At 40.8% G+C, this 17,878-nt stretch overlaps 1 protein-coding gene across 8 annotated transcripts in view; it reads left to right on the forward strand.

The window, feature by feature from the left end:
- Positions 1 to 17,878, forward strand: part of TENM3 (teneurin transmembrane protein 3) — a 398,700-nt gene that overhangs the window by 292,062 nt on the left and 88,760 nt on the right. For 7 of the 8 annotated variants that reach the window (XM_066632788.1, XM_066632790.1, XM_066632789.1 and 4 more), the window contains one exon: positions 12,636 to 12,782. In XM_066632788.1, coding sequence (XP_066488885.1) covers positions 12,636 to 12,782 — 147 coding nt within the window. Of the gene's footprint in view, positions 1 to 8,434; positions 8,462 to 12,635; positions 12,783 to 17,878 lie in introns of all 8 variants that reach the window. The other variant, XM_066632787.1, reaches the window with a different exon arrangement.

A 17,878-nucleotide genomic window follows, 5' to 3' on the forward strand; every position in this document is an offset into this window, starting at 1 on the left:
GAGAAGGTATTTGGTCTATTTTAGCCTGGATGGCATATAAATATATATTTAATACTGACTTCAAATGGAAGTGGGCAATAAACCATTAGCACTACACTTTTCAATGTATGAGGAAGGTCTTTTAAGGAGACATGGACAATTACTTTAAAATTAGCACTTAAGTGCCAGAGCCCTCTGGTTCCTGTGCAAAAGCTAAGCTAAGATTTGTGTGGCTTAATGCAAACAGATTGCTGGTTTCTAACAGTAGAACACTCTGGGTTTTCTGTGACCTGTTGCAGTGCGATCAGTCAGCTGGAGCAAAGTCAGGGGAAGCTCTGCTGATTGATGGAGAGAAGGGAGTGAGAGGATCCGTGTGGGTGACTAAAAGGACTCTTGAAGGCTATGAATGTTGGCAGGATGGCTTGAACGAATGCAGCCAATCATAGTTTATATTTAACTGTGATACTGAAAACCATTATCATAAGTTGGGAGTATGTGCACTGGGAGTTTGAGCACTGATTTAGGCCTGGTTCAGGAGAACTTATGGCCCAGTCCTAATGCAAGGTGGTATTGTTTGTTGCGAGTTGTTGCTTGTAAGAAGAAAGTAGCTGGTGAGTTATTTGTATCACTTATCCTTTAAACAGCTCTCCTCCTGGACTTAACATCAAAAGTGAAAATGTGGCATGAGGGGAAGACATGGTCCAACAGTTTAGTTTAAATTGGAGCTGACACTACAAATAAGAAAGGATTTCTGCATCATGGAACCATGTACAGTTGGTCATTGTCTTGCACACAGTAGACTTGCATGAATTCAAGTATACATGCTTTCCCCGTCCTGCCCCAACAAAAGACAGAGGACACACAAAATTTTAAATCACGGGCTGGCACCTTCTTCTGCATAGGAACCAGGGGATCAAAAAATCTGCCAAACCCAACCAATCCACCTCCCTTTTTTCTCCAGTAACCCTAGAGAAAGTCTAGGTAGTAGAGCAGCAGTTCCCAAACACTCTGACAGTAAATTCCTGCAGGGGAGGGGCAAGGGCAGCAACACAATCACGCTGCTGCCGGGGGGGGGGCATTAAAATGGTTTTTTAATAATCACCTCGGGCAGTGTTGGCCTCCTTGGGGGATCTGCAGATCCTCCATACCCCTCTGCAGGGCTCCCCAAGCCCAAACATCTTGAAATAGTTTTTTAAAAGACACTTCTGGTTTCATCTCAATAGAGGTATAGGAACTTGACTTTGGCTTCTGGTTTGATTTGGGAATCTTTATTTTGCTGCAGAGAGTGGTTGGACTGCCAAGCTCTGGGTTTAGGAGTTTCCAAGGAAGCAATTAATCAATGGCAATCTAGCTGGATTAGGTAGCAAACCGGATTTCAGTGCTGGTTCAGGTCCAGGGGCATAGGTTGCTGACCTCAGCTTTAAATAGTGCAGGCAATTCCACCTGCAATTCAACTTCAAAATGAAGGTGCTATTCCTTCAATTCCAGTGTTATCTCTGTGCTTTTCATTTTTAAAGAGACAGTATATATTTGTTGAATTTAAGGAGAGGTGGATTTACTTGGTAATAACGAAATAAAAACACAACACCACTTTCTGCACTTCTCATTTTTGTTTAAAATAATTGGCCAAAAAAAAACAACAAGATTCTGTAACACCTCAACATTCATGTAACTGCATCTGCTGACACTATACCACCTATATCAGCCACTAAGTACACTTTTAAAGCAACTATAATTTATAAAAATGTCCCCTTGGAATAAAAACACATGACATCACTTTCTGCACTGGAAAACACTGAAATCCATGAAAAAATAAAACTGTTTTTGGCTTGTAATGCACTGAAGCTCTATTCTGGAACCTCCAGTGGATAAAAAAAAAAAAAAGTGAATACCAAATCAGTGGAAAAATAACTTTAAAGACCCACTTCCCAGTTTCTTGCTCCTCCTTTATCATCCCAGAATGCATCAGATGCTATACCGGATTCAGCCACCAGATGGGGTGAATAGTGGATCCTAATGGAATGAAATTATTCTATTAGATTCCATTATTCCCCCCATTGTGCCAAGCTTGGAATGTAATCTTCACATAAGATGTAGGCTAGCTGTATATGCAGGATTTTGTACAGTTTAATCAAGGTGTACTGGCTACTCTCTGTTTATAGCATTTAAGTAATCCAAACCATAAACCCATTTCCATTGTTAGTTAGTTAATAAAATCTAATCCTACTTGAAATTTTATACTGGCAATGAAAATGGTTTACCACCCATACAACTTTATGCAGGTTGTTAGGAAAAATAGGCTACATGCAGTAAGTTCTTGAAGTTTAAAATTGCAGACATGCTGAGAGCACACTGAAGTTAGCAGTGGCTATTGCCCAGGAAATTGATAGATATCTGAGAGAACAGTCTGTTCAAAGAATACAGCTGGCCTGGCACTCTACAAACTATGCAAGAAAAACTGCAATCTATTACAATTGTAGGTTCAAATTCAGAATTATTCTTACTGCTGCAGAATTAGAAAGTGAAGAGTAAGCAGTCTCTGTAGGAAAAATAAAGGCCTCTGTCAGCACAGAACTTTGAAAGGTTCAGAAAATGACAGTATTTTGATAATATAAGAGAAGGCTTGGGAAAACAAACACCATCTGTCAAATCTGAAAATATTAGGTATTGCAGGAGATATAATATGACTGAATTTGTACTTATGAGACATTAATTACAATTAATGGGGACAAATTGTTTTCATGCAAGCCTATGTGGAGGTTAGTCAAGGTGGCATAACTAACCTTCAAATTTGCACAATTGTGGAAGGGATTATTTCTACCACGGGGTAGAACGGTATGCCAGTTATCAGTATCCTGGTCTTCTGAATGGTTTAACATACACTCACATTGCAGTGGGGAAAAATATATTCATATAGATCCATAGTAACAGAAGCAGGCTGCTCATTTATGCCTGTGCTATATTGGTTCCTTCAGAAGAAGCCTATTGTGTTTTCTTTCTTTTTCTCCCTTTATGGTAGTTGGCTTGTGACTCATAGCTACATAGCAAATATGCTGTGAATTTAGACTAGAGTGGCTTCAGGCATTAGGCAAAAATATCACATAGAATATGTGTAACTAGTGTATTTTCTTTCTTTGCCTCCTGATAATGTCCAAACTGCATTGACTGTAAGGATACTGGACTGGATCCAAATCCTGTCTTATGATAATGCTGCTCCAGAGGGGGGGCAGCACAATTTTCAGTGTTTCTCCCTTCTCTCCACAACTCCTGTGCCACATACCATCTAGTTCTCTGAGGTCCCCCAATCCTCAAAACTGTTTTGGGGACACAAAAAATTGCGCTATTTCCTCATCATATGAGTATGAGTACAAGAGAGAGTTTGGATCCAACTCACTCAAAGAAGAAAGTAAAGCTAGTCAATTTTACTGAATAGTTTATTGTTTATGTTAGTTTATAGTTTATTTGTACAGTAGTTTATTCTTCCCCACCAGCCTGTGAGATGTAGTGGCACCATCAGAGTGCAAACTGCATGCAATTGGGAGGAGGGGGCTGACCAGATGACCCGGGAGTGGTAAATTGTTTTTAGAATTTTAGCAGATAGTATCTTGGTGTGTGCTGCTTCCCCCAAATGTCCCTGGTTTGACCCAATTCCCTCTCTGATTCTCCCCCAAACTATCCACGGCCCCTCCTGACTTGCTCTGGCAAGACATCTAGGAGCTGCTGGTGCACTTACACAGTCTCCACCCATTTGAGCCAGTATGGCTTTTGTGCCTCCAGAATGGGGCTTACTTACCCAGAATGGCAGTGGGTCACAGTCACAGATCCTGAGTAGGATTGCGCTATATCTTTTGTAAACTGTAGTCTTTTATGAAAGCAAATATTCCTGTCTGTATCCCGGGGCCTGTTCTGTGTGGATCTTAAGGCACCATACACATACATACACAGTTCTACAGATGCGTGAAATGGTGACATTACTCAGAGTAGCTAGTGCTAGCAAGAAATTGCAGCTGCAACATGCTTGCTGCTTCCAAGCATTAGGCATGTTGGATTGGGTCAAAGTAAGTTGCTCTTGAATGGATGAAGGACTTCATGGTGATGTATTTTCCTCAGTTCTTCCCTCACAGACTGCTACATTGCCCATGACAAAAACTGCTAGTGGAGCACCACCAAAGCCCAAAATGCTATGCCAGCATTGCACCTGCATCAGGGCCTAGGAAAGGGGGGTAAAGGGGGTAATTTGTACCCGGGCCCAGGGTCAAAAAGGGGGCCCAGGAGCCAAAGGAGGGGGCCCAGAAATTTCCTGGGATCTTACATTTTCCTATTCACTCAAAAACTTGTTGCCTGCATGGGATGCAGGCGACTCTACCACTAGTGTGTGGCTACAGCTACTGAAGCTGCTGACAACCAGAAAATGCTGGGCCAAGGAATGCATATATGACACTCCTTAACACAGTGTCAAATCTGGAAGGACACTAGCCTGCTACAGTAACTCCTTGGCTTGTGGATTTGCTTACTATGAAGTATGGGACACAGCTCAGGGACACAGCTGCAAGACTACAGCTGCTGCAGAAGCAAGTTTTGGTATGCACAGGACACTTTCCATTCTAGTATAAGCCTAAATATGATGATGCTAATTTTCTGCATTATTTTCTGTATTTAAAAGATTTTAAAGAGATTTAGGAGTGTGTTTTGTTTTCTGTATCTAGCTGCCAGTGCCAAATGGGTGGGTAGACCTGGCCTCCAAAGACTTTTCTAGCTGTCTCCACCTTCCCCTCATCTTGCTTTGCCCCTCCCTGCCCCATTTTGCTCACCCATTCACCACCCTTCCCCAGTCTGTTTCACCCCTTCCCCTTTGCAAAGGGGCCCAAAGAATTTTGTACCCCCAGATAAAATTCCTCTTAGAGGCCCTGCCCTGCATTGACTTTCAATGCCACAAATTACGATGTTTTATTCTATCAGTCATTGCATCCACTCCTTCATTAACCTTGTGTCTTATGGGATGGGTCATTGTATTTTGTATTAAATGTTTACCTGTAAATTGTGTTTATACTCCACTTTAAGGAATGGGAATAAGTTTTTAGCACTGGGTCAAATATTTTAGCCCAGCCGTGATAGCTTACCTGATGGTCATCTTGAAAAGCTATAAAGAAAATAGGATGATTAGCATTATTATTCTTTTTATTTCTTGGCCTAGACTAGAAAGAACATGGTAAACGAAAATATCTCATAAACGGTATGAATAAACTAATATGAATATGAATTTGTTACACTGCATTGAAAATTATGTCACTGCTATAATCCTTTATGACAGGGTAATCAGTAATAAAACAGTGCAGTGAGTACCAATTAAGGAACATCAAATCGCTGGGCATGCTGTTCATGCTGATTTAAACAGGAGATGATTGGAATAAATGGATTTAATATATACTTATTCGCAGACTGTAGCTATTCTGTCATATCTACAGGAGCTAGCATATGAATAATCTAAGGAGGATACCTACTTACGTTTCTAATGGAAGACTAATGAAAAGCATTAAATTTTAGAAAGTTTGCATCAAGATCTATTGTTTAAAAAAGCATACTAGTAAATGAGAATGTTCCTGCTAGCTTTGCCAGTTCATTGCAGGAGAAATTACAATGGAGATAATTTCTTTTACTTACCATATTTGTCTCCATCTGCAGTTATTCAGTATTCCTTATGTTAGTTGTTTATAGAAAACTTTTGTTATGTGAATCCTAAAGAATTCTCATTATCCTCTCCCACTATTTCCTTCAGTTCTACTAGGAGTGAGACAACAAATTATTCAATTCAAAATGTGACTTGTTTTCAGCATTCTCAGCCAAATTAACGTGCACAAATTCTGTTAAACTGGATGTAAAAGTGACATCTCTGTTATTGGAAGAGTTCTATCCAGCAAAATTATCAGAGGGACCTGAATTTTCATGATAAAATTTGATTCTGGTAGAATCCATGATCTGCAGGAAAAATCTTGAAAACACAGATTTCACTGTAAACTGAACTAGATCAGTGCTTCCCAAACTCCTACAAGGGTGTTGGGAGCCCTGTAAGTGTGCATGAGGGAGGGGCTATGGCAGCAAAAGATCCCCAGGATCATGCTGCTGCTGGAGATGAGAGGGTTTTGTCACTTACTGGCAGATAGCAGCAGGTCTCGGGGGTGGGGGACCTGGGAGCCCTCCACAGGGCTCCCCATGCCTCCAAACACATTAAAAAAGGGTACTTCTAGTTTCCATTGCAAGAAAGCAAGAAGAACCCATCCCCTTCCCGGAACCACCAGGTCTCTGGCACTGGTTGCCAGTAAGTGGAAAGAAAAATCCTCAAGATCATGTTGCTGCCTTCCCCCTCCCTGCCCCTTAAAGGGACAGAACAAGTGCTTTCTTGGCTGGTGGGTTGCAACCCACTGGTTTGGGAACCATTGAACTAGAGGATTTTATTGACTGATTACAGCCAAAGTGGGCTCACACTTCTCTTTTGCTTTCTCCAGACTTTGTTAGTAGTTGTTATTACGGGTTAAGAGCACGAAGGGCCAAAGTCACCATTCCATACAAATGTATAACAGATTCCTCCTTCTTGAAAAGGCTAGTGGACACCATTCAGTATGATAAACAGTACTTTATTGCCTGATAACTGAATAGCAAACAGTTAACTCAACTTCAGCCTTTTTACAACTAAATGTAACTAAATATAGTGGCGGAATCATATACAGACACTAATCCACACACACCCAACATCCTCAGTTTAATAGTTAGGACAGCCAATTCAGTCTGTCCAGAAGTGAGACAGAAGTAACTTGTAGCTCTGTTCTTCTCCACAGCTGCAAAAAAAAGAGGCACTGGGAGGACAGGGATATTTTAGCTTCTCACCCCAGACATCCTGGTGTTCCAACTGTCACTGTTGCTACTACTCCAGAGTTTCTCCTAGTGTGGTGCTACTACTGCTAAAGATCCCACCCTTCCAGAATGTCCTATCAAGTTTGATTGATGTTCCAAGGGACAGGATTTCCCTTACTTAAAACTGGCTCCCAGCTATGTTCCTTTCTAGGGTAATCTGGCAGCATTGATGCCTCAGATTCTCACATTAGGCTTCCTAGTGTTCTTACCAAATTACTGCTTGTAAAATTGTAAAACATAATTTACTAAATTACACCTGTCCCTCTCACCAGTTGCTTCAACTCTCTTCTTCCCCCATATGTCCTTGCCACCAAAACGTTCCTTATAAGGTCCTGCAGGGTTCTGTTTATTCCCTCTTTCTCTTCAATATGTATATTGAGCCACTGAGCATCATTCTATGAAGACCAGAACCAGATATCATTAGTATCTATGTAGATACCAACATAATCTTTCCTTTTGCTCTGGCAAATCCTGCTACCTGCATGCAGCTGTATTTGTCTGTGAAGAAGTGCAAGCATTCATCTCTGACCCAAGCTCCGCGATGACGCGATGACATCAATGCCAAGCATCCAGAGATGACATCATGACTCTGTCACACACCTGCATGGGATCCACGCACCAGCATGGATCCCTTAGAGGGAATATATATTGTGACACCCTTAAGAATAAGTAATTTATTTTGGTCACTATGCACTATGATAGGTGGCACTTGGTCCTACTTGGACAGAAGAGGGATGGCAGCACACCAGTAGCAATATATGCTGGCCCTTCAAGAGAGGCACAGATTGGGCAAGAAGGTTTCAAAGCAGAAGAGAGATCAGGAAGGAGTGAAAAAGAAGAAGCATGGATACATTATTATTTGGTTTTTTCTGTTTTACCACAAACAGAAGAGGCACTAATACATTATTTGGGTTTGTGTAAGAATCTCTGTTTTTACAGTTTTCACAGTTCTCCCCTTTGCAGTCCCCTATACTCCATGAAAATAGACTCCCAAGGAGGTACCCCTTACTTTTCAGAATCTAGTTTCAGAAAACAAAGCAAACTTTAGAGGATGGGGAGTTGGGGATAATCCTTTCCTCTTTGCATAAACTGAGCATCTTCCATGAATGAAAGACTGAACTGAGTTCTGAACTTTTCAGAACTGAGCTTCAGAGCTCATTTACTCACTTAACGCACTTAACTATTCTCAAGTGAAATAGAAATCATAATTCTTTATGGCTTTTGTTAAATTTCCTCCACATAAAAAAAACAAGGCATGGGAAAAACAGCTAATGGAGCTACACAGAAGACTGTATTCTTTGATATGTACGTTTCCTGGATCCAAAGCTGTATTTTTAAATGTGGAGGGTTTAATCAAGGAATGACTATATGTTTACTGTAGAGAAAATGGAGTACATGTTAATCAATGGAAAATATACTTCTTTGTGATGCAAGAGCTTTCTTTTCAGCAAATCTGCTCTTTCTGTATGTGAATTCTGAACAATTCCTGTCCTGCATGAGTCTTCTGAAATATCTTTCTGTTTTCTTTTTCTTTTTAATTCTCAAGCTCACTATTTGGATAAGATAGTTAAAGGTACTGTATATTTGCTGTTCCTTGACATGCTTCCATGTATCTCTGTGTATATTATAGCAACCATTCCACTAGATTTGGCAATAAGCAACATATTCTTATACGTACTCCATGAATTATAAATTTCATTCATGTTACTTTTCACGTACCTTGGATTTAAGAGATAAAGACTTTAATGTTTTTGTCACCCGTTAACATTTTTACTAAGCAATTTGTAAGTTTCACTATATATCGTGTATAAATTGATTAGCTTTGATGTTATCAAAAACTGAAGATAGCTGTGTGTTTGCTGTTTGTGGTTTTTAAGCCTCCTGGTTTTTGTCACTGAAAGAAATCTTCTAGGTTTCTTACATGTAGAAAGATAAGAAAAATGAAATATTTGTAAAATAAGAAGATGCAATAACCTCAGTAATAAACTGAGATAAACATTTCAACATAAAAGAAACTCATAATATCATTGGCTGAGATCCAACCTGTTGTGCCCATGTCCCATGGTGCATGGTCGGAAGCCACTCCCATGCATATACATTGGATGCAATATTTAGTTCCTGTAGCAGCCCCTCATGCTTCATGGGATGCTCTTCTGAAAGAACCCTGCCCTTGGGTCTTTGTAGGGGGTGCAGGAAGCTGAGAAGTTGGCAGGAGAAGTTGAAAATCCTCCCCTGCGCAAGCAGAATACCATACATGGTTCTTTGGATCCTGGCTATTTAAATAGATCCAAGTTCCCTGAATGTTTGAAAAAAATGATCAGCTCTGTCAGTGAGCTGTTACTTATAAATTTCCCCTTTCATTTATAAGAATGTATGTACTCAATCAATAAGTATCAGCACTGTTGGGGATAGAAAGGTTAATAGTACTTGCTAGACTGTAAAACATACCACAAAACAGCAAATGTTCCCATATCTTCAGTTATGTTAGAAGTTTGGCAAAGAAATACGTTTGGGTTTTTTTATTTTTTATTTTGTTAATGCTCACCAATACTCCCCTTTTTCCAGATTGCCTTTCTTCTATTCCTTATTTGTGCTTTTTCATTAGAGTATGGCAATATTCATGGCAATATCCAGGCTTTCGTATAATCACTCGAATGATTTCAATTGTTGTCTGCAATGCTTTGCCAATAGGACAGATAAAGCTGCGTGTCCTTTGTAAACAAAGTGGAAGAAATCAATTTCAGATGTAAAATCTACCTTCTGTATATCCTGTATATATACAGTTAAAATGTGCAGATGGCAAATAGTGCCACAAGAAAAACAGGCCACCAAATCTAATCTCAGCCTGGCATGATGACATGATATCCATAACTATAACTTCATCATACCTTGTATTGAGACGCTACTATGATTCCCTTCCATCTGTAAGTACTAATTTTACTACAGGCGACGATGCCCATAGAATTATCGTTTCAATTGTGCTGCATAGGTGGAGAAAGCAGTATATTAGTTACCGCAGATATTCGCCTATAAATCGATCCCACAGATAAGTCAAGGGCAGGTTTTGAGCCAACAATCATGAAATTTTCTATGACCCTCAGATAAGTCAGGGTTAAACTTAGGGGGGGTGTCTGACTATAGTTTTGTCTGATTTTACTCGAGACCAGATCCTGAAAAATAACCCACCACTAATTGTTACCTAAGAACTGTAATCTCTAATTTATTAAAAACATAGTAAAAGATCATAAGATACATTTTTATTCTTTTTAAATTCTGGTCTTCATCACCTTTTTGTAAGCACTATCAGAGTAAGTGCACTGTAAACAACATACCAGTAAAACAGTGGTTCCCAACCTGGTATTCACGTACTCCCAGGGACACCCAACAGGACCTTTAGGGGTACTTGAAAAAGAATGGAATAATGGTAGAAAAAGGTAGGTCATGCTCCAGAATGCCTTGCAAGACAGGAATGCCTTGCAAGGACCAGCAAGGCAGGAAGGGAGGTAGCTAGTCAGCTGTGAAAGCCCCACTAATAGCTAGTTTTTGGTCATCAATTCATGTATGAACCAGTGATTGAAAACCATCATAGTAAAAAAGCTGAACATAATATGGAAAGTGATCAATCACCCAGAATTTTTCAGCACACTTCTGGTGCAAAACAGTGCAAAGGCAGAGTCTTCTGTTCTTCAAACAGATAAAAAGAGAAAACACTGTGATAAATACATGAAGTCTGGGCTTTCATATAGAGGAGATGAGGGCTTGTATTATTAATTACAAACATTTTGCTAATATGAAGGGTACGATTTATGGAAATGGGCTGCCAAGGGATGTGCAAGTGAAAAAAGGTTGGGAACCACTGCAGGAGAACCATGAATCAAATCCACCTTTAAGGTGTCTGGTGTGTTAAGCCAGAAGCTCTACGTACAACATACAACCCATAACTGGGAGTATGCAATTCAATTCACAGCAGAGAGATGCAGCTGCATATATTTGCAACCCTTTTTACTCAGAAGTAGACCCACTGCTTTCCATGGGTGGTGTTCTTAAGTAAGGGTGCATTGAATTGTAGCCTGCTTCAGATGGAAAGGAGGATTCCCATCCTGGTGTTTCAAAAAACAGACCTGCATTGCAAGCATTTGCAAAGCAGAACCAGGCTGCAGCAGAAGGAAGGAGAATAAAAGGGTCACAAATTGCTTCTAAGGAGCTGTGCCTGCCTGGAGCTTGAGAAACTTGGCACCTGTCTGCCCTTGAGAAAGGGAAACTGTTCAGAGTTGAAAGACTGCTCTCTGATTGACCTGGAGATAAGGTGAAGTGATAATTTGAGCTTGATTACTTGGCAAAAATTTCACATACTATAGGCGAGTATCTACAGTATTCTTTAAGAATTCATATCCACAGTAACAGATTTTTGCAAGCACAAATGTGAACCAACAAGAATAGGACACTATTCTAGCTCCCAGAGACAGCAGACAGATACATTAAGGTGGTGGCATAATTTATATTTCATGCTGTTTAGAGTTAGGGATAATTGCTTTGTCCTAAAATATCTGATTTGTAGCCACTGATTATAGATCTGCTTCTGTACTTGCTTATGTGAATGTCTTACTGCAGTCATAGATGAGGAATTTTACATCTAATTTATATATACAAACTGTCATCATCCTCATATAGGTCATGTTGGCTGCATGCCAGGTTTTCATCAGTAGGAAGTAAGAGACAACTGTTTTTGATGTAATGTTAGATTTAAAAAAAATAGGTTTTGGATATATTAAATAATTTTAATTGTTTCCCAAATTTTCCCTCCTTGGCCATAAAAGCAGACAAGATAGGATTTAAAGGTAACAGCACAAAAGCCTTAGGGAGATTGTCACAAAAAAATCACTCTCCGCTATCTGTCTTGAAGCACGTCACTACCGTGTTTTTGTTCAGTCTATCAATGTTTTATTGTGGTCCTTATGGTATTTCATTTTGTCTGTCCTAAGTAATCAAATACGCACAGCTATTACATTTAGTTGGAAATCCTGTCGGTCCTGTCCCATCCGTATGCAGCCTGAATCCTAATTTTTGTTAGACTAGATGCTAAGCTGCTTCACTATTTCCTGGGCTTTGCTTATTCTGTGAAAAGGAATGTACTTTTGGCATCAAGTATAGTCATTGAAACTGACCTATACTTTGTGCAATTATTCAATGCACTGTAATTTCACATGAATACACGGCAACTCTGAGGCCAGATAAAATTAATGTTCTCTTTTATGGAGTGCAGGGGAGCGCATCTACTTCAGAATTTCAGAGGATTTATTTAAAATAACAAGGAGCTTAACAAAATCTATACCATCAAGTAACCAACAACGCATATACAGCAAATAATTATCTACTCTTTAAGTGCAGAAGCCCTATTGTTTTACCTAGCGGCAGTGTTGTATGCTATGATCACGCTGCCTGCTGCCCTGCTAAAGGTAATAAAAACATAATTTTGTCTGGCCTGCAGGTATTTAGCAGTTTCTTGGATATATTTCCTGCCTGCACAGGTAAGTGGTGTCTCAAGTGTTAGACCAATCAAAGATGCCACTTAGTTAAGAATTAGAATCCCCAGTAATGTTGCTGTAACTCTCCGTGTGCAATTACAGTATTTGTGCTGTTCTAAAGGCCTGTTCCCAGTAAGTGTCCCCTGTTTGTATTCTGATTAGATTGAAAATCATAGTAATGTGTAAATCACATGCAGTGTCTTTTTTTGTCTGTTTTGACAGAGGGATGTCCTGGCCTGTGTAACAGCAATGGAAGATGTACTCTGGACCAAAATGGCTGGCATTGTGTTTGTCAGCCAGGATGGAGGGGAGCAGGATGTGATGTCGCCATGGAAACTTTATGTACTGATAGCAAGGACAATGAAGGAGGTAGGAGATGCAGAGTGAAATTCCTACACTGCTAAAAACAATTGTAAAATTATCGGCTTCCCAATCAGGTGAAAAAATACTGCTGTGAGAATGATACAGAGCTTTTACTACCTGCAATGAGATACAAGCAGGAATATGCTACAACATTTATTGCCTTCATTTAGTATGCTATCAAGTCCTTAAGAGATGGTTACAGCAAGCAAAATGTGTACATTGAAATCCATTAGCGAGCATTAGGTTCCAAGTGGTAGTATTTTATCTAAGGGCAAAAATAACATTGTAATTCAAGGAGCGTTATAATAAGGCTGCATACCAACAAAGCATAGTTCTGAAATCCACACTCAGGCAAATGTTTAAAGATGTACGTAGAAAAATTTGTTGAGAATCTATTTAATAAAAGATTTTCTAAAGATCCATTGTTAGCAACAATCTCTGAGTTGTTTTGCTAAGCAAAGAAGCGCTCCTTATCTGGCTCCAGTTTGGACTCATTCCTGTGTTCCTCTGCCTATGACTCTCATTGCTGAAGATCTTCAGGGAAAAAATGTTAGCAATCACACCAGCTTTATTATACTCTCTCTTGCTTCACTGTATTAATCTTTATCTTCCTTTTTCCCCAACTCCATTTCCAGTTCTAAACAAGCTTATCTTTCCTTTGCCTTCAGTTCCACAATATCCCTTAACTTCATTGTCTCAGTAGGGCTTAAATATATGGGGGGGGGGGATGATGACAATCGACCAGGGCCCAGGTGTTCAAGTTTATTACCACAAGGAAAAACAACTGGCTAAATTGAGCATGTTGGTTTGTTGTTTGAGAGAGAGACTGGAGATATAAGTTTACTTATACTGGGAACTGTATGGCTTTGCGAGAGAGAGACTTGAGAGAGAATTAGTCTGCATTATATTAACCTAGTACAGAGAGAAGGAGGGGCAAACACCATAATCATCATGCACACCAAGATTTCGGCAACACTGGAAACCAGTACTGCTTTTACAGATATATAGAACATAATATATAAGTAAATGAATCAGACTTCTGACCATAGACCTAACACTTCATCCGAGGAACAGGAACGTTGTCTCACTGCACAATCCTAGGCATATCTACTTAGAAGTAAATCCCACTGAGTTCAATGGGCTTTACTTCCAGGCAGGTACTTGCAAATTAAAGGATTTTATAATTCGGGAGTTGGATTTAGACCTGGAAGAACTAGGTTCATATTCCCACTCAGCCATGAAGCTTCCTGCGTGACCTTGAGTCAGTTACTACCTCAGCCTCAACTACCTCACAGAGCTGTTATGAGGATAAAAGAAGGGGAGGAACTATGTACACCACCTGAGCTCATTGGAAGAAGGGCAGTATAAAAATGTGAAAAATAAGTATACCATACCTGCTATGGCTGGCTATAAATACAAATTCAAAAGGAAATTTAAGTAGCACTGAGCTAGTGTCGGGATTCTCCTTGGGGTAAGGGGCTGCCGGGCTAGGGCCAGGAGTCTTCTCGGGGTAAGGAGGCATTTGGTCCCTTACCCTAGGTAACACCGCTGCCGCACCAATCTGCGCCCGCTTTTGAGTGGGTGAAGAACCAAGGAGGCCCATGTTGGGCTGCCTGGGCTGGGAGGAATCATAGGATATGGTGTCAGAGCCTGCCACCATATCCACCCCCCTTCTGGGCCTGATCCTCTCCTCCCCAGTCCAGTTCTGCCTCCCCCCGAAAAGCTGCACCACCAGGCAGTGGTGCCATTTACCTGCAGTGGCTTCACAGAGTATTCTTCCCAGCACTGAGGCCCAGTGCCAACTGGCAGTGGCCAGCGCTCCTTTCTCTCCAAGTGCTGTTTGCAACACCCTCCGGCTCTGTAGAGCTCGGGATTGGACTCTAAGTGAACACAGCAACTAGCAGCTACACACATGTGTGAGCACGTGTGAAAAAATTTTTGTCTCACTAAACACTGGCAATCCTGTTTCTGCCATGATCATGATGTATTCTATTAGGAGACCTATAGGAGGCTACAAAGGCTACCCCTTGTAAAGATCCTGCTAAAGCAACCCCCTCCCTGCATTGCATACCCAACCAGTATGTTACACCTGTCACCGTCTAACCACTCCTCCCACACCTGGATATAATTTTATTTAAACTCGAGAATTTTAATTCAGGGAATTCCCAGGAACTGGGAATTCAGCAATCCCAGACCCTGTGACATTTCACTACTGGAGTTGTGTGCACTCATGGGTGTCTTCTCTCAGACAACATGGTGGAAGTAGGGTGCAAGTGTCATGTTTACTAATACCATGCACCCTCAAAAAAAAGTGAGAAAAATGTAGACATTTAAGAATAACACTTCACCTTTCCATGTGCTGCCTCATGCTCACACCCTCCTTGCCCAGAAACTCCTCCATTCCTTACCTTCCCTTCCCATCACTGGTCTCCCATGATGGCTTACCTGCCTCGATGCAGGTTGCCATCTGTGGCAATGTTCCATGGCCAACCCCCAAAATGGCCGCCAGCATTATGCTGTTTGAAACATCATAAAGGAATGCATACTGTTGTATGTGCTTTTACATCACAGAGCCTAGTTAGGGTTGAGCCTAAGTAGAGTTAAACTGAACAGACGATTGTTTCATTGTATATCTGCATTCGGTCATTGTGTCTAGTCGTTCTCTTTGTGTGTCCTAGTACCAAGATCTTTCTCAAAAATATCAAACCTTCACCCACCAATTTTCTTATTTTATACACATTTCTTTATGTTGATTACTCCAAATTTAGACCAGAAAGATTTGTACTCATCACTGTCTGTCAACCTAACTTGTTTCTTATAAGAACAGAAGAAGCGCTTGTTGGATCAGGTCAAGGGCCTTTCTAATTCAGTTTCCTGTATCTCACAATGGTCCACCAGATGCCTCAGGGAAGAAGACAACATGATACCCTATTCTGTTGCCACTCCCTTGCATCTGGCATTCATAGGTAGGCTACCTCTAAAACCCAGAGGTTGCGTATAGTTATTATGGCTTGTAACTTATGATTAACTTTTCCACAATAAATAGGTCCAATCCCCTTTTAAAGGAATCTAGGCCAGCATCTATCACAGCATCCTATGGCAAGGAGTTCCACAGATTAATAAGGAAAGGAAATTTCCTTTTGTCTGGAAACTCTCCCAAAAGTCATTTTTAGTGGATGTCCCCTGGTTCTGGTGTTGTGTGAGAGGGAAAAGAACTTCCCACTATTCACTCTGTCCATCCCATGCATAATTTTATCATGTCCCCCCTTATGCACCATTTTCTAGTCCAGCAGGCACCAAATCTCAGCCTGCCATGATTCTACCACCAGGTGAACAGAACTTACCGTTCTGCCCCGGATCTCTTCATTCTGCCACAGATCAACCCCAAGTTTCGCAGAGGCAAGCCGTGCATTTCCTAGAAATGCGGGTGCAAAGCCTGCTGGGGTGACAGACCCCAGAAGCAGCTGGCCACCACAAAGGTCAGGAGTGATGTGCACCAGAATGAAGAGGCCCTGGGTGAAACAGTAAGCTCTGTTTGTGCTGGAAATGCTTTTACTGGTGCACAGTCTTTGGAAACTGCTGTTCTAGACTGAAGAGCCCCAAATGCCATAGCCTTCCCTCATAAGTGAGGTGCCCCAGCCCACAAATTATTTTGGTCGCTGTCTTCTGTACCTTTTCCAGTTTCACTATATCCTTTTTGAAATGTGGCAACCAGAATTGGACACAATAGTTCAGATGCAGCCCTACCCTAAATGTGTACAATGGCATAATAATATTGGTTGTCTTATTCTCAATCCCTTTTTTAAATTATCCTAATCATGGAATTGGCCTTCTTCACCCCTGCCCCACAAGTGGGGGAACTCTTTCATCAAGTTGTCCACCACCACCCCAAGATCTGATCTGTCACAGACAGCTCAGAACCTAGCATATACATGAAGTTTGATTTCTTGCTTCAGTGTACATTACTTTACACTTACATTCTCAGTGTAGTTGTAGGGATAAAACTAGAAAGACATCGTGTGAATGCTCTGAACACTTCGAGGAAGAACAGAATACAATAAACAAACTCCCACTTTCTTTCCAACCATTTAATTCTAGTTAGCATTTAACATTTCTTTCTGAATTGCTGTCACTTTCTCAAAGTGAATGTCATGAAGATGGAGCTCTATGTTCCCCTCCACTCTCCCAGCCTCCGTATTTTTCCATTACTGTCTGAGATAGTCATCTGATTCACAAATATATTCAGCCCTTTCTTTTGTTGGGGCTTAATAGTCTTAGCTCTTCAAGAGCTGTCCTTTCTTCTCTGCACCCTTGCTAAAACACTTTGTTCTTGCTTTTGTAATTTCTTATCTAGACTTCTGCTATCACCTATTTGGTAACTTTTTAGGAAAAAAGATGAGCAAATACCATTCTTGGACAAGGATAAATGCCTTCTTAAATCATAAGATTAGCATGTAATGTGCTTATATTTTTTTAAACACATTGCAGAGAAGTGCATTTCCAGTTAGAAGTGATTTCACTATACATGTATAGATTATGCAGTTGCTTAGATCTTTGGAATGTAACCATGATCTGGAATAGAGCTTAGACATACCCTTAAAACGTTCCTCATTTGGTGAAGAGTTCTGGATATGCTGCACATATGACACTGCTTTTTAAACTCTTGGCTACCCACACCTTCAGAGAAAGCAAATGGGATACTCTGAAACATAACTAGCCTCTCTGTGCTTTATTTGGACTGTAAATACTGAAGCTTTTGTGCTTTAGTTGGACTGTAAATACAAGTGACAACAAGAGTCCTCTGAAAGAATCAGAATTGTATAATGAGAAAAGAGGTACATGTGATTAGCCTCCCTGAATTGAATGTAAGGAGATGAATGGCATTTATTTCTCCTTTCCCCGTGTAGAGTGGCAGCCACCCCATGGGGCTGCTCTGATCTGCATCAGTGAAATTGTTGGTGCAAACTCAAGCAGCCTGGTGTAATGCTGGGCTGCTTGGGAGGGGGTTAGCATCTGGCGTAAGTGCCAGAGGCCTGTCCCAACCCCCTTCTGGGCCCGATTGGCCTGCCTTTCGCCCTCCTCCTGTCCCTAAACACCCCTGT

The sequence above is a fragment of the Tiliqua scincoides genome, chromosome 6 (assembly GCF_035046505.1).
Source record: "Tiliqua scincoides isolate rTilSci1 chromosome 6, rTilSci1.hap2, whole genome shotgun sequence".
Taxonomy (NCBI): Eukaryota; Metazoa; Chordata; class Lepidosauria; order Squamata; family Scincidae; genus Tiliqua; species Tiliqua scincoides.